Source organism: Meriones unguiculatus, chromosome 7 (assembly GCF_030254825.1).
Source record: "Meriones unguiculatus strain TT.TT164.6M chromosome 7, Bangor_MerUng_6.1, whole genome shotgun sequence".
NCBI classification, from domain to species: Eukaryota; Metazoa; Chordata; class Mammalia; order Rodentia; family Muridae; genus Meriones; species Meriones unguiculatus.
In genome coordinates, this window is record NC_083355.1 from 120,882,505 (window position 1) to 120,906,579 (window position 24,075).

At 42.8% G+C, this 24,075-nt stretch overlaps 1 protein-coding gene across 2 annotated transcripts in view; it reads right to left on the reverse strand.

Moving 5' to 3' along the window:
* Positions 1–917: 917 nt before the first annotated feature.
* The window catches only part of Sp4 (Sp4 transcription factor), a 67,395-nt gene continuing 44,237 nt past the window's right edge, over positions 918–24,075 (reverse strand). For both annotated transcript variants that reach the window (XM_060388296.1, XM_021640908.2), the window contains 2 exons: positions 21,452–21,651; positions 918–7,462 (listed from right to left, as the gene is read on the reverse strand). In XM_060388296.1, coding sequence (XP_060244279.1) covers positions 7,346–7,462; positions 21,452–21,651 — 317 coding nt within the window. In that variant the 3' untranslated portion in view covers positions 918–7,345. The remainder of the gene's footprint in view (positions 7,463–21,451; positions 21,652–24,075) is intronic.

A 24,075-nucleotide genomic window follows, 5' to 3' on the forward strand; every position in this document is an offset into this window, starting at 1 on the left:
TTCCCGCCTCCCCAGCTTCACCCAGGATCCAGCAAGGAAGGGAGCAGAGGAAGAGCAGCTGCTCTGGGAACTCTCCTCTGCCACTACCATGTACATCTGCTTTGCTAAACGGACTTTGTGCCTCCTTGACTGTCACTCTGGTCTTTGAGTTGCTGCAATGAAAACACCACAAATTAGGCAGCTTATCGACAACAGGTATCTCTCGGTTCTTGGGGCTGGGAAGCCCAAGGCGAAGGCTCTCTCGGATTGTATCAGGTGGCGCACACTCCTGGTTCAGAGACGGTGTTTTCTCCGTGTGCACTCACAGGGCAGAGAGGGCCGAGCTAGCTCCCCGGGGCCTTCCATACAGATGCCCTAGGCCAAGCGCTTGTGCGTTTCCCACTCTTACACAGTCTCCTCGAAGACTAAGTTCTACATCAACTTGGAAGTGCCCTAAGTATTCAGAATGTAGTATGGAGAGAGCCACCAGCTGTGTGTTACAGTCTTTAAAGGGGAACAGATTGAACTTCGCACAGGGTAACCTGGCTTGTTATCTAGACAGGTAGAAACACAGCTGTGGCTGCCTTTTAAGAAAAAAGCCATCATCACTTCACCTACCGGGTAGATAACTTCAAGAATACAGCTGCTAGGACTTGAGGTGTCCTCTACTGCAAATCCAATCTCCAACTTAAAAGAAAAAAGGACACAGGAGAGTAGTTTGGAGTTTCCTGAAAATCACACTTTGGGATTATTCTGAATGCTGAAGTTAAAAACATTTTTTCCCCTAAAAGACATAAACATTTACTTCATAAATCTAATCAAAATTCCATTAAAATAAATAAAAAAAATAAGCAAAAGAGAAGTATTGCATTTGGATTTATTGGGGGGGGGGAGGAACCTTACCTTCTAATATTAATGCTTTCAAGAATTGCCAAGACTTAGATTCAAATAAGTTTAATTAATATTTAAAATTCACTTTTATCAGCAAGATAATTCCTTTCTTAAAAATACAGAAAAATGGCTGTCTGCAAAAATGATTAACTCCAAGAAATATGCTAGGTTTGCTTATTATTATTTTTACTTTTTCTTAAGTATGTTTTGTTCACAAATGGGATGTGAAAGGAAAGTCCTTCCAGTTACTTACAGAATCTGTGGACCACTTTACAGAGACTTTTAATACAAACTACCATCCACATTATGATAAACAAAGCAAAAGAAACATGAACAACCAACAATCAAATCACCTCGGTTCATTAAATAAACTAATATATGACCACCAAAACGGGACTTGATTTTTCAACAGTATTTTTTCTGTCCCTGAAATTAGAAAGGAATACAGCACAATAACTCATAAATTTCATTCTTACAAAGCATCATTAGAAATATAACACTCCACCAAACACATACACAGCGCAAAAGCTAGTGCAAAGAATGCTGTAAAGATATAAAACAGCTCTGCTAACTGAAGGTGTAACCAGCTGCTCTAGTACTGAACTGGATTTTCCTGTTAACTTATTTTCTCTTATGGTATTTTCCTCAGTAGTGGTTTTCAAACTTGTTAGGTGATCAGATCCTCAGAAATAATGATGCCTTCACACAGCATCCTGACTTACTCATACATTTAATTCCAGCATAAAATTATACAAGCTAGAAACAATTTTATCAGCAGAAAATATAACTTTATTATAGCTTCCACATCACAAAAATACTACTATAAATAAAATATTTATTAGACTGCATTTCATAACAGGATAATAAATAACATTTTAAACCAAGCCAACCACCTAGAAAGGTAGGATGCAGAGATGAACTGTTGCTCGGGCAGCCTCGTCTCTTCCTGTCTCCCAACCCTGGCTGGTGTCTGAGCTGCCTCGGAGGCATGGTGCCCTGTTTGGCTCCTCCCAGGAGCCCCATCGTGATGGACTTCCGTCTTCAGTCTTGTGCCTAGTGAGCCAAGCTACTCCAGACTGTTACCATGCAAGTCTGAGGCACACCACCGCAGACCGCCTAGGCCTGAGAAACTCACTGCTCAAATGCAGGCTTCTCTCTCAATCTCTTTGATGCACTTTAGAGGTAGCTTTGCCACGCGGTGCCCTTTGCCAAGCATTTCACCACTAATCGTGTTGGAACTATTCAATGCCTTCTGCTGGATCTGATGGCTTGTCTCCCCAGATTCCCACGTTGAAATTCAACACCCAACACAGCAGAGGGGGTAGGGCCTCTAAGAAGCGGTAAGATCATAAAAATGGCATCCTCCTGAAGGGGTGTTAGTGCCCCAAGAAGAAAAGCCCTCAGAAAGCCACCTCACCGCTTCTTCTATGTGAGGGCAATGTGTTGTCAAGGGAACACATGGACCAGAGAACTGGCTCACAGCAGACCCCGAACCTTGACCGTGGGCTGTTTGTCCTGACAGTGAGCCAGCCAGCTCATGCTACTCTGGCAAAGTGCAATGACAGAGTAACCCTTTCTAGGCGAACTGCTGTGAATGCTGCTGCCTACCAGCTGCTGGTGCACTAACAGCATCATTCCTAATTGTACAAATAAAGACAAGATGTGGAGGAGTTAAACAGCAACAACTAAATCAGGAGCCCAGCCTGAACAGCAGCTCCTTTCCCCAAGTGCCATGACCACGGAGAGAGCATCACAAGCAGTCCTTCTGCTCTTCCCTTTCCCCCTTCCCTCTCTTCACTCCTTGATTCCTTCCACTATTGAGATCTTGCTCAGATATCCAAAAACAAATGATTTCACTGTCACCTGCAGAACCCATGGCCATGCCAAACAGCAGCTCTTGGAAAATGCCTTTAAAATCATGTGGTACAATCACATATTGAGCATACTACACAAATCGGCACACGGGCAGCAGTGACTGGGGAATCAAAGCCTGCCACATTCCTTCCTGGCACCTGACGCCTCTGTACCCCTGGAACTTAGCACCTAAACCTTAAGTAAAGACCAGCTGTATCTAACATGAGCTTTCGGACAAGGGCATCTTTAACAAGACACCACGGCCCAGCTATCACAACAGCAGCTCCAACCACCGCTCCAGCTCTGCACTAAAGGGTTTCCTGTCAGCAGTCTGATTGTGGCTGATCCCACTTTATCCTTCAGTCTTGTTCACGTGGTTGAAATTCCTAGTTTAGCAACCAGCCCATTACCGTATTTAAAGTGAAAGCTTTAGGTTTAGAGTTTCATCTTTCCATACAGGGTCACCCCGAGAAGCACACATGCTGACCTTTCAGGAAATGAAAACACACTTGCTTTGGGAGAGGCAGAAAGGAGAAATTTAATCAGCGCACACCGCTAAGAGGACCAGACAGAGAGGCCATGGAACCCCAAGTTTATCTCTGGGGGAGCAGCATGAGCTTTGAGCTGAAGAACTCAGGGAACAAGAACCAGCCAGCTAACCAGTCCTGGTCAAGATGGGACCTTTACTTTTCACATGGAATTTCCTGGCGAACGTTTACTCGGTGGAGGAGCGTACATCAACTGCCCTGGTCTGCCCACTGTTAAGAACCTGTTCTGTGTGTATGGACGCTGTGATACAGCCACGCCTTTGGGCTGTTCTGTACGAGCTACGTACCACAGGGCACACCTACCTATCCCACGTCTGAACGCTGGCTGGAGCCGTCTGGGCATCGCAGTCCCCTCTGTGCCCCGCATCCTGCAGCTCAGTCTCTGTACACTCAGGAGCGTGGCCAGTCACCTCACCCTGCAACGCATTCCCTCGGCAGTAAGGTTTCCTCAAGACATGCAAGCCTCTCCCAGAGGGAAAACTGTTCTGGTGGCCTATACTGCTTCTAAGTGTTGCTGTGAACTTAAATATTATTTTAATTTTGGTTTTCATTTTTTAGACCATCCTACTATTTCCTAACATTTATTGCTTAAAATTATTTAAATAAAGTATCTCTAAATCAAAATTTAATTTCCATAAATGTCTACAGCAATGGTCACAAATTAACATGCAATTTAGACTGGTGTTCTCTGGCGGTATTTTCAGGAGTGTTGATCGGATCTTAACACCAGGATTAAGATTTTCTCGTGGGAGGCATTTAAATTTCAGCGTTGACTGCGATGAGAAGCTGGTATTTAACCCTTCACTGCTGCCCTGTACTATACATTGTAAATGAAGCGTGTCCAACCCGAGGGGGCGTGAGGAGGTTACTTGCAATTGTTACTGCAGGCAACAACTTGTACATGATTTTATTTCCAAATCCACAAAAAACAAATTTATACAAATCAGCACTGTAAAAATGTCAATTAAAGCCCCAGGGGCTTTGCTGGCAGAGTAAGTGTCTAAATTCTAGAATATGGGAAAACAGTTTTTTTCCTAGATTCATCTTTTTTTTTTTTTCATTTTCTTTTTTACAAAAAATTTACAAGTGAAATGTTACTACGAAACTTTTTATAAGGAATTTTTGCAAAACATTTACATTTTACCATCAACTGTTTGTTTTAAAATCATTATGTAGATTTAATACCCTATGCTGCACATCAATTTATGAGGGATGACAACTTAGTGACATGCATAAAAAAACACCACCAGGCATTAAAATGGAGACTTAAATACAAATATTGTTGCAATAAAACAGTTATAAAATTGAAAAATAGGACCTAAACATCATGCTTATCTAAGTTTGACAAATTAACTTTTTCTCCTAGGTTACACACTTTATTACTGCTCTCGTGAGTGTGATAAATAATGACTTAACATCAATTCTAATGTAATCAGCAACACATACACAACCCTAACCAAAGAGAGCATACTGTAAGAGAAAGCTACCCTAACACTGGAGTTCTACCATGGCAAATACAGAGCTTTGCACTGATAACTTTACAAAGAAAAGCTTCGTAACGGTGCTAAGAGAATGAGCAGTGAGACTGCCATCAAGACTGGACTGCGCGTCCGTGCCCTACCACAGCGACAGCCACTGAGTCAAAGACAGGACACTGACGACTGCTGTAAGACAGAGGTGGCCTAGGATGGTGAGCAGAACAGACTGTCGAGAGATTTCTAGTTGCAGCGGTGAGCACGTGCCTGCTGACAGTCGCTCTGCACGCTCTAAGGTCATCCGGGTCCAGTCTGACACGTCTGTGACAGGTCTGGCTGCTGCTGAGGACAGCCTGCATTTCTGATGAGCAAACGTGGGTTGCCAGAAACTGGCTCCTGGAACAGTGATGCTGAGTGCTCAGACTTGGTGCAAACAACAAAAGTATCGCTCGGAGAAAACATGATTAAAACATTAAGAAAATCTCTTTGCATAAAAAAATTTATAGCACTGATTGTGTAGCATGATAGATAAAATATATTTTTAATGTTTCAGTTCCTATATAATAAAATTAAAATTAACACTACCAAATGCTCCTCTGTACCGACAAAACAACAAATTGATTCTGATGTTTTAAAGCCAGATCCATCAGCTGTTAAGAGTACATTAAATAAAATATACAAAACAATTTACAAAATCCAACTAAAATTTAAAGACTTTGTTACAAGTCTACAAAAGCTTTAAGAAACTTGAAATTTATAACCACAGTGTAAAAATGTTTTTCCTTTAATCTCAAAGCTTTTTTTATCCAAACCGAAAGCACAAAAGGCCTTCAGTTTTATATAACGCTACAAAGGGCTGGCCTAGAGTACACAGTGTAAACAGTGATCACTACAGTATTTCTCCTTCATCAGAAACGCAAGAAACATCACGGTTTTGGAAGAGAAGTCTCATGAGTAGTACTTTTCCTGAAATAATAAAGAATGCACAAGAAAACGTATACCTATATTCAAACCAACGATGGTAACAAAGAAAATGGGTAAAAACTTGTTTCCTATTGTCAGTTTCAATAGTTATGATTCTGTGTAAATCGTTCTAAAAACACAAAGTGTCTTACTAATGTTTAATCTATTAGAATAATCCAATTGTTTTTCATATGAAGCGTTTGGCCATCTTTCCTAATAAGACACTGTCCCTTAAGACCCTTGCACAAACAATGAAATATATTTTCAGTCAGTATTTGACTGAAAAGTATTCTGGTTTTCCAAAAATAATTTTTGCTTCATAATATCATATCTATTATACATTTGTTAACCTGTCTAGACCTTTAGGGAAAATTCTGTTATTGATACAACATAAAGATCATCACTGTGATGAAAGCTCCTAATTAACCTAACACAGTACTAGAAACGAAATGGGATTTGCCAATCTTTAGTAAAGAAAACAAAGGTTATAATGTAGCGAAAAGTAATTTTCTGCTGGCCTTGAAAAGTATGACAACTCTTTCTTTGGCTACCAAGTCAAAGCAGAAAGAATCCTGCACACTGTCAACCTAAGTCTTATTTACAGAAATTACATAGATTTGGAATCTATGCAAGCATTTCCAATATGAACATTTAAAATGAAATTTCGCTATTGAACGCAGGGTTCAGCACACAGCCAACCCTAACTTTAAAACATTGTTGAACTGCTTTGTTTTGCCTTTCTGAAGCTATGATGAATCCTGTTCTAACAAAATTTCCCCCAGCATTTTCCTAAGGTTCCAACCTAAAACTTAACCTAAGATTTAGCTCTAAGGTCCTCTGTGTCTCCAAAATGGAGAAAATAATTGGCTTCGCTGATTGTCCGCGTGCACACTACTACAATGTAGTGTAATAAAGACCTGAGACACAACTCAGATTACTAGTTTGGAACATAACCTAATTCAACTTTTGAAGAATTTTTGATATTTAGAAAAGACGGCCAAAACTATTTTGAACAGATTTCTAAAAACAAGCTAAAGAAATACAGTATTCTCCCTGTTGTCAGATGACAACCTGTTTTCTGTGCTAGAGAATAAAAGAAGTGCATGTGAGTTATTACTGACGAAATTTTTAACAAAGTACTTTTCAACAGAGTAAGTCCAATTAAGGCCCAGCCTGCAAACTTGTGTGGTGTCTCTACAGCCATGTCAACAGGGATGTTAGAGGAGGGTTAACGGGTTGAAGGTTTTGTGATGGGTTTCCAAAACACTACAGCAACTTATACCATGGAAGAAATACTTTTCTGTTTCCAGTATATTGGTTTTCTTTCTCATTTTTCAAAAATCCAACACTTCATGTGTTGAACCAAACTCCCTGGAATACTCAGAGATGCCAAGGATGCAATGTGATTTCCTACTCTGTAATCCACTTGACCAGCCCACTTCCAGATTTTCAAAGGTGTGTAAACTTAAGCGCAGCACTAGAGGTCTTTGTTATAAACAGCTTTTCAGAATTCTTCCATGTTGGTGGAAACATTGGGAGTTGCTGGATTCGAATCTTGAGAAATGGCTGCAACTGTGACAATCCGTGGGGAGCCGAGCACGTCTGTGACGGAGGAGTCCAGCTCTCCCGAGGTAACTATGGCAAGGGCCGTCCCACCTCCCTTCTTATTCTGGTGAGTTTTGACGTGCTTGGAAAGGTGGTCGCTCCGCATGAACCTCTTGGAGCATTCTGGGCACTCAAATCTCTTTTCACCTGTCCACACAAGAAGTAAATCAAGTTACAAACATTTTAACTGAATGGATTTTTAATAACTTCTTTTCCAAATATATTGCACTTTGATACAATATAACTTATACAGCTATGCCAGCATGAGCAGCTATATAGGTCTTCTTGTGTCTATGGCACTCGGGGTAAATCCAGGTCCTTACTCATGGTGGGCACACCCTCTGGTGCTCTCTTGGCCCCTTCTGTTTAAAACAAGCAAGCCTACCAAGCACACAGGGTAGAGGAAAAACCACGTGGCTGGGAAGAGACGGTGTGTTGCGCTGTGAGCTGAGGGCAGGGCTGGGGGAGCGGGAACAAGTCAAATGACCACCCTGAGCCTCAATTTCCCCATCCCCAAAATCAAGGGCTACCTGACAGAAGAGTTCGACAGCCCAGCAACTGGCCAAGCACAGCGTGCAAGGCCATGGGCACTGTAAGGCTGATAGCTGGGTCTCGGTGAACTTGGGAGGCACGGCGTATTTCAGAACCTATTTTAAGCTAAGAATTTACTAGTATGCTCAGTTTTTCTATGTAAAAAACGGGAGCAGGCAACCTAGTTCAGATTCAATACAGTTTAAACTTCCAAGGAACAATGGTAATATTTTGATCCTTAAATATGTTTTCTATAAAATATGACCGTTCTAATTAGAACTTCTATTTCTTGAAATAAAAGTCAAATGTTAACTAAAAAGGAAAACCAAATCAAACTTCTTCTTTCTGAGTAATGGGAGAGAGCACATGAAGCCTGGTTGCTGGTTCTACCCTGACGTTCCCAGATGGCAACATGCTAGCCCTAGCATGTCCTTCCTCTGCAGCTGCCATGGCAGGGAGGCGGGGTTTTCCTGGTGGAGTGACAAAACTCGGAGAATATGGACATTTATTGGACAATTTTTTTCTTACCAAGAGAAGATCTACAGTTTCAAATTTTTCCACATCAGATATTCTCCCCTTTTACCTTAAATGCATTTACAATATAAACTTTTTCTTTTAAAGGCTAAATAAATGCACTGGACAAAATTCTCAGAGGCACTACAAATCTTAGCAGGAAGTCTCTAAAGGAAAGGAGCCTAAACATTAGAAATGCCGATACTCCTGGTGAGGGTGAAATCAAAATGACTGCCCTGGCGTCATTACCTTCTATTCTACTGTAAAAGAAGAGTTCTCACTCAGCTCACACTGTCCAAGCTCGAGGGCCCCGAGGAGCTTTACACTTCTTCACAGAGGAGCAGGCTGAGGCTGACAAACGGATCACAGAACCCACAGCACAGGCACGACACGGGACACGTCGTGGGACAGCCACGATGCCTGACTCAGAGGCAGGGGTGGCAGCCCGGGTCACAGGGGCCTTCTCCCAGCACACGGCTGGAGGCGAGGCCAGAGACTGTCCAGCCAACACCTACCATCTGCAGTGTTCAGACTATCTGTGCCAAGTGCTGCTTCAGAAAAAACTCACGATTTCTGACTGTAACTTCTGTCCTCAAATTATCTGTCACCATGCAGATCTATCACCCCAGTAAGGAATTCCGATATTCTGGCCACCGCTCGTGACAAACGGCAAGAGGGGGCACTGGTGACGTCATAGTGTGGCTGGCCCCAGCCTGTGCACTCCTCCATCCGGCGACTAAATCAACTTCAAGGAACAAAGGAGCTGGCTAGACTCTTAAATATTCCAGTTCTTCTGTACAAGTATACTTTCCCTAGGAAAACGACTTCTGTTAGCTCAATGTTCTTTTCCAGAAGTGTCTTCTGCTATATTGGGTAATAATTTATTTCCTACCTTCAGCAAACATCATTGTGGATTTTACATCAAGGATGTAAAAAAAAAAAAAAAGCTTTTTAAAATTAATATTCTCCAGTCTTTTTACATTTAAAAAAATCATTTAATTTATTCACTTTACATCCTGGTTGAAGCCCTATCCTACCTTACCTCCCAGTTCCACCCTCCCTCCCTTCCCTATTCCTCAGAAAAGGGGAGCCCCCTTTCCCATTCACCCCAGCTCATCACGTCACATCAGGACTAAGCGTGTCCTATTCCCCTGTGGCCTGGCAAGGCAGTCCTGCCAGGAGGGGGTGATCAAAAAGCTGGCAGGCAAGTCCATGTCAGATGCCGTCCCTGCTTCCCTTACTGGAAGACCCACACAAAGCCAGAGCTGCCCATCAGCTACATTTTGTAGGGGGCCTAGGTCCAGTTCCTGCATGGTCCTTGCTTCAGTCTCAGCAAGCCCCTTTGGGCCTTTGTTAGTTGGCCCTGTTGGTCTTCTTGTGGAGCTTCTGTCATTTCCAGGTCCTTTTCTCTTTCCTCCCACTTTTCCAGGACTCCCTAAGCACCACCCAATGTTTGGCTGTGAGTCTCAGATCAGGCACTGCTGGGTGGAGCCTCTCAGGGAACAGCTCTCACAGGCTCCTGTCTGCAGGATTGGCCAAGTATCATTCATGGTGTCAGGGGTTGGCACCCTCCCATAGGTGGGTCTTTGGTTGGGCCAGGTGTGGAGAGCTGCTTGTTTGTCAAGCTGCTTTGTTATTGAGTATTTAAAGGAAAAACATGTTTTCACCCAGGCCTTCACCTTGAGGCAGAGATAAGCAGGACGGTTTACCAAGTTCCTTAAACTTGGCTGTGTGACCTGGGACCCCATCTGCTACAGGGAAGTGGTTTAAGAAAACAAGTTCGGTAGTTCTGTGAACTTCTTTCTTGTATGGATGTGTCTTGTTTTCTTCTGCCTATAGAGGAATTGTGGAGTAAACTCCTGGCTGCGGTCTTGCTGACAGTCCTCTAGAGCTAGCGCATGAGACCTGCTTTACTTATTGCAGCCCTCACTCCACACTCAGGTACTGCTCTACTCTGCCAGCAGGCTTGGGCTTTGGTTGGACATTCCCTCAATCTCTGTTCTATCTCCTAGGCAGGGTAAAATTTGGGTCAAAGGTTTTGTGGGTGGGTTGGTGTTCTCCCTCTACTAGGAGGCTAGTCTAGTTAGAGGGCGTCCTCTTCAGTCTCTATGGCCTCTGCTACTAGGAGTCTCTGCTTGAATCCCCCTCATGTCCTCCCAGGAGCCGACCCTGGCTTAGCTCTCCAGCTTGTCAGAGAGACAGCCCTACCCTCAGTTTCTCTTTTCTCTGCAGGTCTCCTGTCCTCTCGCCTTCGCTCTCCCCAGGTCTGATCTCCACCCTCTCAACTGTGCCTCTCTAACTTGTTCCCTCTCTTCAACCATCACTTCTGTCTATTTTATCTCCCCTTCTGAGTGAGATTTATGCATTCTTCCTTGGATCCTCCTTGTTATTTGTCACTGGCACAGGAGACAACTTCCTGAATAGACAACCAACAGCTCAGACTCTAGGAACAATAAGTAATAAATGGGACCTCTTGAAACTGAAAAGCTTCTGTAAAGTAAAGGACACTGTCAACAGGACAAAATAGCAGTCTACAGATTTGGAAAAAAAAAATCTTTACCAATCCTACATCTGATAAAGGGCTAATATCCAAAACATATAATGAACTCAAGAAATAAACAAAATAATCCAATTTAAAAATGGGGCAAAGAGCTAAACAGAGAATTCTAAATAGAAGAATATCGAATGGCAGAGAAACACTCAAAGAAATGTTCAAAGTCCTTAGTCATCAGGGAAATGCAAATCAAAACGACTCTGAGGTTCCATCTCACACAGGTCAGAATGGCTAATATCAAAGTCTCAAGTGACAACACATGCTGTGGAGAAAGGGGAACCCTTCTTTACTGCTGGTGGGAGTGCAAACTTGTACAACTACTTTGGAAACCAATTTGGCACTTTCTCAGAAAACTGGGAATAGCCTTAACTCAAGACCCATCTAAACCACTCCTGGGCATAGACCTGAAAGAGGCTCCACCATACAACAAGGACACTTGCTCAACTATGTTCACAGCAGCTTTACTTGTAACAGCAAGATTGTCTTTCAACCGAGCAACGGATGAAAAGTAAAAAAATGCTATATTAACTACAGATGATACAATTTTACAGTTAATATTATTTTAATTTAATAACTGGGCTTTCAAAATTCATGACACCTTTTGTGATTAAAACATCTAATTACAGATCAGTTGACATTGCCTAGTCTCATAGGGAACACGGCTCTACAAGGATTGCATGTGTCAATCCCTGGAATTTACATGTCTGTTACAGGGTAAAGGAGGATCAGAGCTGTGACTAAGTAGGTTATGGAATCCGATACAGGGAAATTATTCTCAGCTCTCTAGACGGTCACACCTAAGCACACCAGCTGTTCCAAGAGACTTCTCTGCACCTAGGGTTGTCGAGATTAGTAGTGTGACAGGGGCCAACCAGAGTTTGAGAGGTGCCCCAGACACATGGGCGGAGAAGCAGGCACCCTCCAGGAGCAACACGGGTCAGGGAAGTGAACAGCAGGGACCGGCCTACCCCTGAGGCTGAACTGACTGATGCTCCGAAGCAGCTTGTTTCCCTGAGTCTGAGGAGCACAGCCGCACGCCCCGGGTCCTGGGCAGGCAGCCGAACTCCTGACTCAAAGAAACTAAACAACTGCTGCATTCTTTTAAGGTGCTAACTTCTTTTCAGTTCAGTTTTATGAGCTTTTATAAAGAAGGATAGAGAATCTTGCCAAATACAGTATTATTTAAGCCATTGTCCTTTTTTTCTTTCATTACTAATCTGGTAAATTATATTACCTGTACGATTTTCAAATGTTCAGGCTTTCAAGCCTAGAGTAAACTTCCCAGATCTGGACCTAGGGTGTTCTTTCTTGGAAGTTTTAAACAGTATCCCCTGTCTTTACAAACAGAACTTTTCAAATTATCTGTCTTTGGTGGGTCAGGAGGCTGTGCTCAGGGCTTCAGCGAGCCACATCAGTGTTCTTACACAGTCTCATCTCTCCTTGACCAAGTATTGGTTCTGATGCTTTTTTCGGAGTTACTTTCAAATTTCGGGTAGCGTCATCCAGGTCATCCATTTAACATCTACACAGTCTTGGTGCTATTCAGACATTTTCTTGGTCAACGTGACTGGGGAATTTAGATTTCTTTACTTTTCCACCAAATCCGAGTTTGGCTGCTCTGGGTACCATCAGCTCGGTGCAGAGCACTTGCCTAGCCTGTGTGCAGCCTTGAGTTCCCCTCCTGACAGCATAAAAACAACCCCACTCCCACAAGCCGGGGTTTGAGTGAGTTTTTTGAACTGTTTTTCTATTTCCAATTTGTTTCTACTCTTTTTTATTTCTTAACTTCTCATTCTGGATCTCTTAATTTTCTTGCTTCTTAAGGTAAAAAATATTATTGTCCAAAAAGAGAATTTAGCATTATAAATTCAGGTTTTTTATTTGCATCTTATAAATTATATGATAAAACTTTTCATTCAGTAGAAACTATTTTCTAATTTCCCTTGAGACTTTCTCTTGGCCCATGGTTAACTCAGAGGTATGTGGGTTGATAATTTTATTCAAGTTAAAGGCCAGCCTGGGTTACATAGTGAGTTTAAGGCTAGCCTAGGCAACAAAGTTTAGTTTTCAATTTCTGCCTCCAATTTTTCATTTTTCTGTTTTCTCCTTCATCTCTATATACAAAGTATGTATGCATATGTAGAGGAATTTTAATTCAGAACATAACTGCTCTGGCAAGAAATCACATCCAATCACCTTCTAGGTCTGGGTGAGGCAGCTGAAATACAGACACCCCTTTAATTCAGGAGAGCAAGGCAAGCAGATCTGAGCTCAAGGCCAGCCTGGTAGAGAGCAAGTTTCAGGTAAAGAAAAGCTTATGCTTAGGCGTGGTGGTGCATGCTTTTAATCCCAGCACTCAGGAGACAGGCACACGGATGATACTCTGAGTTCCAGTCAGTTCTGTTTAGGCAGTTTGGTTGAGTCAGTGAGTTGAGAGGCAGTACAGTGGAGCTGAGTTTGTGGCAGTCCAATTCATGAAATTCAGAAAGTTGTACAAAGAGTGACTGAAGAAAACAAAAACAAAAACAAAAAACCTAGACACAGGTGAAGACAGGAGCCACAGAATGAGAAAGAGCCAGAAGATTAGAACATACTGCCAAAGTCAGTGCGAAGCCTAACAGAACAATTCCATCAGAAGCTGAGAGAGAAGCCAGTTTTGAACCAGTCAGCTAGAAGGGGACTTTGAGCAGTTGAATTGAACCAAGCAGCTACAGTTAAGAAAGAACAAAAAAAGGTGAGCTCATTCAGCAGTAAGTTTTAGAGGCTGAAGACATTCTAGGCCTAAATTAGATTGTGTGGAGGCTACAAACTTCCACAACTAGGCCTAGGTTAGCAGACAGAGGCAGTAAGCCTCAGAGATAATTACAACAGGCAAATAAATGTTACTTTTACATCTATATGTAAAAGTACATACATACTGTACAGACACACACACAATCTACACAGCTCCAGCTGGCCTGGAACTCAATATGTATACCAGATGAGCCTTGAACTCACAGAAATCTGCCTGCCTCTGCCTCCCTAGTGCTAGAATTTAAAGTGTGCAGTACCATATCAGGCTCTAGCTTAATTTTTTGCTAATTATTATTTGTCCTTCCTTCACTTTAAGTTTCTTTCGTCTTCATGAAGTTTCTTCTCATTATGAAGAGCTTTGGATATAAAAGTATATGAGGTATTTCTCCTGGTACAAATCTAATGATAAAAATTCTTAAGTCTTACTTCACCTACAAAACATCTGTATGATGAGTTGGCTCAGCGGGCAAAAGTGCTTGCTGTGTAGCCTTGAGACCCTGAGTTTGGACCTTTGAACTCAGCACCCATGTAACAAACCGAGGATTGCCTGGCACACACCCCTAACTCCAACACTATAGGCGGCTAGAGACAGAAGGGTCACTTTGGCTTGCTGGCTCTTAGCACAGCCCTGTGAGCCACAGGTTCAAGGAGAGACCCTGCCTCAAAGGAATAGGCATAGAGTGATAAAGGAAATATTTGGTGTTTCTGGCCATGCACAAGAGTGTGCACCTGAACACACACAGGCATACATTCCATGTACATAAAACACATTTTAAAAAGGGGCTCTTAACATGTAGCCCAGGCTGGCCAGGCCGCTCTCCTACTCAGTTTCTTCCTCCTCAGCTTCCTGAGTGCAGGGATTATAGGAACATGCTACCATGGGTGGCTTTAGGGGATCTGCTGTCGTTTAAATTTTCATTTCCTTTGCTCACAAATGTCTCATCTTCTTTCAGTGCCATCAAGAGTCTCATCACAGGTGACGTGCAGCGTGAGACACTCGGGGCATGTTTTTCTATCACCTGTCTAGGGTTTATTGAACTTTTAGATCTCTAACTAATACCTAATAGAGAACCTTGGCTATTGTGTGTTCAGCTTTTCCTGTTCAACCTTCCCTCTTCCTTCCAGTGACACAAACTTTAGATCCTTCCCTTCTTTTATTGCTGTCCCATAGAGCTCTGAGGCCCAGCTTATTCTTTGCCACCTCAATCTTTTCCTGTTGCCTTTCACAATTCATAGTATCTACTGTTCTATCATCAACTACAGCACTCTCCTGTGACAGGCCCCATGTGGCTACTGAACATTTCTTACTTTGAATACTGTTCTTTTCTACTGGGTTATGTTCTATAGTTTTAATTTCTCTAATTACAAATGTCTATTTTTCTACTCCTTTCAAACATGTTTGCCTCTAGTCAGTCTATGGACCATGGTTTTTAATGCCTGCTGTAAAGTCTGACAAATTATTAAATCTGGATTATCTTAGCATCTTATAGTCTGGACAGTTTAGATGTTTTACTGTGGAGATTATAAATCTTCCTAGAAAATATTTTATTGTTAGTAGATCATTACTACATTTAAAAGTCCATTCAGACTCATCCTTTTTTTTTTGTTTCCAAGTTTAAATATTAATTTCTTTTTGAAGGCACAGTTCAAGGGCTACAGAGATATCTCAATGAAGAAGAGAAGGACCTGAGTTTGAAGTCTTAAAAAGAAAAAAAAAGGGTATGGCTGTGCAAGCTGTAAGCCCAGGATGGTGAAGTGGAGACAGGTAAATCCTGGGAGCCTGCTTGTTAGCTAGTTTTCCTAAACACTGGCCTAAATGGTGAGCTGGTGGCACTAAGACAGATACTGTATCTTCCTCTGGTTTCTGCATGTGTACATGACACCTGTAACTCCTAAATGCGCGCGCGCGCACACACACGCACGCACGCACGCACGCACCCTCCCCCCCCACCAGTAGAGTATGTGTGCTTACTGGCTGCTGCAGGTCTCAGCACATGTGGGAATGAGGCAGTGCTTTATAAGGCTTTGGATCATTCTTCTGTGCATGTTCAGGAATGAGCCAGCACTTCCTTTGTTCTACACATAGAATTAGTGATCAGCTTTTATCTTTGTTTCCGTATTTCCAACCCATTTCATCAACCAGAAAGCCCGGCTTCTGTGGCTTCTTGTAGTATCTATCTGGGGCCACAATTTAAGCAACATGAGAAAAAAAAAATAATGGTGATTCCGCCCACACTGCGTGGCAAACAGCCCCCATGTTCTGGATTCTCTGGATTTCTGAGTGTGTAAAACTTTTTGGTGTCTATGTTGACAGTACTGCAATGGAATACTAACAGGCCTGCTACGGAAGGCCACCGGGCCATTTTCTGACTTCTCTGGCTCTATACGTGGAGTTTCTCTTACTGCTTGTTGCCTGCACCTTCTAAGCATTACCCACAGCAGGCTGAACATCAAATTCACCTGTGCTATATACTCACTCAGGTGTGGATGCACTCAATTGTCTGCTATGGTTCCTCTCCTCAGTTACTAAAACAAGCAACTACATACTTTTAAATGTGAACTCTGTGAGGCTGAAGATTCTCTGATTCGTTCTGGCTGTCGGTCAACTCAGAGGGAGTAGACCTGATCACTTTACAAACTAAAGCAGCTGTATAATAATTCTAGGGGAAATGTTTAATGAATCTATAGTTTCTCATCTTACCTATTTCAGCAATACTTTTTCTTTTGTACATGAAAACTACTGGCACTTCATTAGCAAATTTCATTTCCACTTAAACTTATTCTATACAGCTTTATATGAAACTGTATCTGGGATAAAAGACTAAGTCCCATACATTGAGAAACTCAAGTCCACTGTAAGGAGCACTTTAGGAGCGCCTCTGGGTTTTTCTTAACCAGCAACAAGTAACAGATGCGGCTGACGATGGAACCTCCCTGGGACACTACTTGTCAGAAGCCATCTCTTGATTAACTATTCTTTAGTACAATGATGCTGGTCAGTGAAATATTCTAATAAATGATCAACATGTCCACAGTAAAATATATACAGAAGTGAGTGATACTATTCCATGAATGTATATGTACATCTATATCCTTATTATGAGCAACAAACACTTAGTTCTATTCCTGTAATATTCTATTCCTGTAATATTTTCCAACCAGCAGGAAAGGTAAATGTAATTCCCTATTATTTAAGATGGCAAAAAGATCATATGTGGCTGACTTCCAATGAGACATCCCTTAGACTATAGTGAAGGAAAAATGGGGGAAGGGGCTTAAATCTACAGCATCCAAAAGAACAGAGGAGAGAATCATTAACAACATAATGATTCTGCTTCATCTGAAAACTAGAATAAAGATTGTCAACAAGAGGATGTTGATAATCAACATCAAGTCAATTTGTGAAGAAACCTGTGAGGTCTAGAAGTAATGATAACATTAAGGTCTACTCAGAAGGTTTCTGTCTGTCTTATGAGGTAGGTCTCACTTTGTATGCCTGGTTGGTCTGAAACTGCTCTGTAAATCAGGCTGGCTTAACTCACAGAAATCCACCTTCCCCTGCCTCCTGAGCATTGATACTAAAGAAATGAGCCACCAGGCCAGGCATTATTCATGAAATTAACTGGACTGTCAAAAACTCAAGCAAAATATTTTAAGATGTATATCTAAAGACACGTTGCCCACAGCATCCGTGGTAGTCTTCACAGGAAAAAAAAAAAAAAAAAAAAAAAGAAAAAGAAAAACAGCACAGTGACTTTCTCCTGAGACCAGAACAGAAAGTAGGGGAGAGCCTCCTTCACTAATCTTGCGTGCTATTGGAGTTTTAAAAACTTTCCATAAAAACTTATATTCTTCTTTTAGCAAAGCAAATGGGTCCTTACTACTTTCAAAAGGGATTAAAATAACTCATTTACCTACTCACAATCAATGCGTTTCTATTGAGAGTGGTGGCTAAATATTGAATAAAACGATTCTTGCCATGAATGATCAAGGCTTTCAACTGAAACATACTCAACTTTTCATCAATACCTATTTTGAAAGATGTTTTTGTTTGATACTTTTCAACAAATTTAACAAGCACTTGGCATGATGTGTCTCACTTTTAAAAGTCTTACGTGTAAGCACAGCAACACGGACGTGTCAGTGCCAAAAGGTTTGCCTTGTGTCTCCGCAAGTGGGGATCAGCGCCTCCTGCACGCCAGGCAAGCATTCCACCTCCACGCCACAGCCGCTAAGATGTTTTCTTTCTTTTAAACACATTTCCCATCATTAAAAAAAAGATTTTTCAAAATGTATGTGAATGAAAGTGTATCTGTAGAGGAGCGCAAGCTCAGGGGCATCAGAAGCTGCGGGAGCAGGCATGGAAGGTGGATCCCGGAACTGGAGTTGGAGACGGCTGTGAGCCGCCCTGCACTGACGCTGGGAACTGAAGTGGGGGCTCCGCAACAGCAGCACAGCTCTTAATGAGCCTCTCACCATCCCCTTAGTAGGTTTTAATTAAATAGTTTTATGAGGGGACAATATATATTTAAAAGCTTTGTATCAATAAGCATGAAGTAAACATGAGTCTGAATTAGTAAGAGCAGATGATTAAAACTTAGGTCCTATTAAAATGAGCAGGAGGGAGGGAGGTAAGGAGGGAGGACAAGGAGGCGGGGCAGGAAGAGACTAGGGCTGCGGCTCAGACAGCGGACAGTTTAGTGAGCACAAGCCCTGGGTGCAGCACCAAGCACAGCATAACCAGGGCTTGATGGTGCAGAGCTGTAAACCAAATCCTCAGAGGTGGGGGCAGAGGGACTAGGAAGACCAGAAGTTCAATTCATCCTCAGAAACACATAAAGTCTGATGCCAGCCTGTGCTATGAGACCCTATCTCAAGGGGGGAGGGGGGCAAGAGGAGAATACATACCATAAATTACTGAATTTGATTCTGCAATAGGTATCATTGAATAAGTATATTTTGTGTATCTGTGTAAGTATGGGCGTGTGACACAGAGACTTGATGTCGGGAGCCGCTCCCGCCATTACAAGATGGCGCCGATTTCCTGCTTCCTGGTTCTTCTTGCCAAACGTTGTCTTGCGATGTACGCATGCGCCACTTTATGCTAATGTAGGTTTGGTTGTTCTCCCTATTGGAGAACACATGCTAATTGGGTTTTGTGTAAAGCACCAATCACAGACGAGCAAGTCACCCTGCTGGCTATTTAAGCAGAGCACGCACAGGGTTTGGGGTCCTTCTCCATCTACTTTCAAGAGCTTCGCAATAAAACTGCTGCTGGACAAATCCTCTGTTGCTGCGTCATCCTTATCGGCAAAGGCTGCGCGCGACACTTTAAAACCTATCATTTATCAAAAACAGTGCAATCACAATGCAAAGTTTCAAATCAACTCCATGGCAGTTCCTGGCTTCTTCAGCCTTTCCCCTGCAAGTCCAGAGAGGAGACCCTGAATCTTCACCGACGGGCCTGTGCAACACTGACTGGTTACAACGTAAGTCGGAGCTCCCAGAGAACTCCTTGACAGAGCAACATGCTAATGCCCATGTGTTCTGCTCCACACATGCCAGTGCGGGGCATGGTGATGGTGACTTGTGACTCATCCAACAAACTGTGCTGTGGGGGAGGGGCACAGGGCCTGCCTTCTGATCTGCAGGCTAGGCTTGTTCCTACCTCACGGTGTGCTGTAGCACACACGAAGGAACACATCAAATACCCAGTACACAGCAGCTCGCAAGAAAGGCCAATTCTAGAATTCCTGCATCCAACTTGTGTAAGTTAACTGGTGACTCGAAATGCACGCAGTAAGAACGAGGCATGTTCTAAGCAGGAGGTAAGGGCCTACATGTGCTCTCACTGGATGTGGAGATTTAATACAGCTTACAGTATGTAAAACTGGATGGCACTGATATATGAACTGACAAATGGAAAAAAGCTTCCTGACAGTGGACCGAGAAAGTAAGGCACAACTACAGGGGCAATCTGAGAGAAATGTTACTGTAAATTAGTGCAGAAGAACAAACTAGTCAAAAATGGATTTTCATATGAAAAAATTATAGCCTCAATTCATTATTCTCTCTCATACACACAGCAAGAAAAAAGAAAAAAAGGACAGGAAGTAAAAGAAAAGAGGGAGGGAGGGAGGAGGGAAGGAAGGAAGGAAGGAGGAAGGGAGGGAGGAAGGAAAGAAGGGAGGAAGAGAGGGAAGGAAGAAGTGAAGGAGGAAGGAAGGGAGGGAGGAAGGAAAGAAATAAAATCACTAGTCTGGGCAATCTAAAGGACCAAATGGGAGGAAGAAACAAAAAACTCAAAAGTTGTAAGAAAAAAGTTTCAAATAACTTCAAAATATGCTAGGCTTTAAATGTGTGTGTGTTTTTACTAAAAACAAGTTCTGTAGCTAAATGTGTAAAACTTCTGTATGACAAAAGGTAACACAAAAATAGGTAGGAAAACTACAACATGTAATTAACATGACTGAGAAGCAACCCAGAAGAAAGAAGAGAACACGTATGAGAAGACACCTTATCTCAGGACAGTCACAAAACACAAACTTTATGAGGGAAACCACGTTAGAGTAGTATGAACTTGTACAGTACTGGGAGCACATGAAGAGGTACTTCTATCACACCGGTCAAGCGGGAATGGTCAGCGGCCGCTGTGGAGACTCTGCTACCAAACACATGCTCTCTGACCGAATACTCTTGCCCCTCTTCACGTCCAGTACCGTCACGGCAGCGAAGCTGGTGACAGCAAATAACCAAACAATAACCAGCAGGGCAGGAAATGATTCAGCGCAGAGTGCTAATCACGTGACAGACCGCTCCATCTCTTGACTATAAACATGCATATGTGGACGTCGGTAAAAATAAAAAATTTTATGACACGTACACAACGTAACTTTCTATGTAAACCCACAAATAACATAGATGAGTTTTAAAATATACTAGAATATGACTGACGGTGGCTGCTCACTCTGACAGATGTCCTCAGTGAGTTCATTTACTAAAATAACAACAGAGCCACAGGACTGTGAGTGGGTGGGTATCTGTTAAACTATGCTCGACACTCCCCGGGTCTGCAGGACAAACAGAAGACTAGTCAACGTCACCAACATCACTTTAGGGACCAGGGCCAGGGAAACACCTCCTGCCCCTGCCCTGCCCTGGAGCCCCTGAGGCCTGGAGACACTGACCAAACAATAACCAGCCATGTGGTACCTCTCTACCAGCCCACTGCACAGGCTCCAAAACCCTCCTCCCTTCTGCCCAGCCTCCTGCTGGCTCTCTTCCCCTTTGGTGGCAGCTGCCAATCTCTTCTTCTTTCCAATAAACCTCTTGTGTGATGTTGGTTGCGTGGAGTGACACTGGTATACCTTGGCTCCCAACTGCCAAGACGCCCTTGCACTAGCAAAACCTTTACCATCATAATTTAATCCTCTTTTATATTATTTTTGCTAATATATATATATAATATTGTTAAACAAAATTAACACACTAATACAGTTATATTCATAGTGTTTTTCTAAAGTGTGTGTATAATATATATACACACACGTATGTTTCTATATGTGTATGTATACATACATATGTACACACACACTTTAGAAAAGCAAAAGGAACAAATTGCAGGTCATATAAATATGTTAATAAAATTTAGGAGGGAACAGAAATGTGTGTCAAGAGGAAGGCAGGACACCCCGCCCTCCAACAGTGCAGAAAGAGCAGCCGTAGCCCACGACAGAGCAGCGCACCTGTGTGGGTCCTTCTGTGTCTCTGAAGCTCATCGCTCCGGGTGAATCTTTTGCCGCAGAACATCCAGTTGCATATGAAAGGCCTTTCTCCAGTGTGCCAGCGAAGATGTGCTCGGAGGTGAGAGGTCTTGCCGTACACTTTCCCACAGCCTTCGATGTGGCACACGTGCTGCTTCTTCTTTCCTGGCTCACTGCTGCCCCTAGAGAAAGAACCAACACCATCACACCCGAGCTAGCCTCTGCCTGTGCTCAACACGCAGAATTCAAAGAAATGGGAGAAAAAGCTTCATTAAGGTACTATAAAAAACGTCCATGTAAAATGTGGTAGGCTTCAGAATTTATAGCTACCGCATAGCTCCGATCGCCTGACCTCACTATGGAGTAGAGGCTATCCTAAATTCACAATCTCCTGCCTCAGCCTCCCTATGGTTACAATTGTAGGCATGAAACCCACATCTGAGAAAGGAAAACAAAACTCTGGAAAACTCTCCTCTAAATATCGAAGGGACGGCTAACCTCAATTTCTAATGTAGGGTACCAACATTCACTTCCAGCAGGGCAGTTTGACAAGGAGTTCCATAAAGCCACGCTCAGCAAAAACTTATACATTATAAAGTTATTTCCCAGCCCACTGTTCAAGAGGTTCTGGTCACAGTACTGAAAACAAATAACAGAAAATATTAATATTCCCTCTGAAATCTAAAGGAGCCGGTAAGAACAGTGAGCTATGTATCTAAGACTCACTCCTTTTCGTCCCTTCCACCTCCGTGACAAGGGGAGTTACAGAACAGTTCAGGCACAAACAGGGCTCCTCCTGGTCCTGTTTCAGCCAAACAGCCATCATCCTGAGAGGGGCAGGGCACAGTGCTTCTCACTCTGCCTGCTGCTGAGGCCGAGCTCCAGAGGCTGACAAGTACCCTGCGGCCAGTTCACCTGGCCCTGCAGTAACTGTGACATGATGAAAACGGTATGGTGCAGGCGGTTCTGACCTTTACGCACAGTTCACAGACTGGAGCGGCCCAGCTGGAAGACGCAGGGTTAAGAATGTGAGACTGTTGCCTTCTCTGCTTCCAAGCATTCATTCCTGCCCCACTTTCTACCAAGAGCCCCAATTCCAAAATTCACACCGAATAAGCTCCGGGTCAAAGAGACTGACAACCCGCAAAGGAGCTCAAGTTTAGGTGAAGGGCTGGTTTTAAAAAGGAAACAACTGTTGTAAAGGTGCCTGGGGAAGGACGGTGTCACTGGAGATAAGGCTGACGCTTACGCTCAGGTCGGTGAGTCTGTGGGAAGACGGAGGGTAGAAAGCCAGAGTGCACGCTGAGATCAGAGAATGTCAAGCGTGTGCTCCCGAAGTCCACAAGTGATAACGCATCAGCTAAACTAACCAAGATAAAGACTCAATAAACTCCCTCTCAAAGGAAAATCACTACCAGTCTCATGAGAATAAAAAGGCTCTTAGGGAACAGTAGGAACAAATCTGTCATCAACCACTTAGGCAGACGTGGTCTTAGATAGAAAATTTGAAAACTGACAAAAGCAAACAAACAAATACAACCGGTCATTCAAAATAAATCTGTAACAAAAAGAATTAGTCAGAACTACACAACGCCTATGGCCAAATAGTTTTGCTGGTGGAATCCCTTCCCCAAATACACATCATTTTTTTGTTGTTTGCTTTTGAGACAAGGTCTCATGACACAGCCCTGCTGTCCTGGAGCTCACTATGTAGACTAGGCTGGCCTAATATTGAGGAGAGATCCATCTGGCTGCTTCCCAGTGCTGGGATTACAGGCGTGTGGTACTATAACCACGTCGTCCTGTGCTGTTTTTATAAGTGCCAGCTTTTCAAAGATGTGTTCAAAAATAAAACTGCAGTGAATACTTCCCAACTCACTTTAGGAGGCCAATATCATCAACAAAAGAATGTACAAGAAGAGCAGAGACTAGCACATGAACACAGATGAGAAGAAGCCTCCACATTAGCAAACTATGCAGTGTGTAGCGGCACATGCTCCTGGTGCCGGATTCTCTGGAGGCAAAAGCAAACAAACACAAGAGGCTGGCAGAGGAACGGGGGAAAGCAGGAGAGAGAAGGCACAGCAGACACATCCCAGTCACCTGTGGAGAGAATTACATACCACGACTAGGATTTTACCACACGTGTGCAAAAATCTTTTGACTTGTACCAAGTACTTATGTAACAAACTATGCAGAATTGTTTTTAAAAGTTCATGTTCATTCTAACAAATGCAATACAGTGTCTGACATAAAAATCCTTTTATGATTAAAATGAGAAAGAAAAGAGAGAACAGTTGGGAGCTTCCTCAACGTGATCCAGGATTCTAGAGCTAAAGTAATATTTAAACGGTGAGAACTAGATAATCTGTGCCCCTGCCCCAATAAAACACCAAACAAACAGGAATTCTCCAGGGTGGGAAAAGCAAAACCGACTTATTTTCATTCAGATACTATAACTGTATCTATACACATACTGTATGTATACTACTATAGTACATATAATGCTATAATATAGAATTCTTTATTATTTTTTCCCAGCGAGTATTTTGATCATGTCCTATTCTCTGACTCCTCCAAGAATTTCACCATTTCCCCAACCAAGC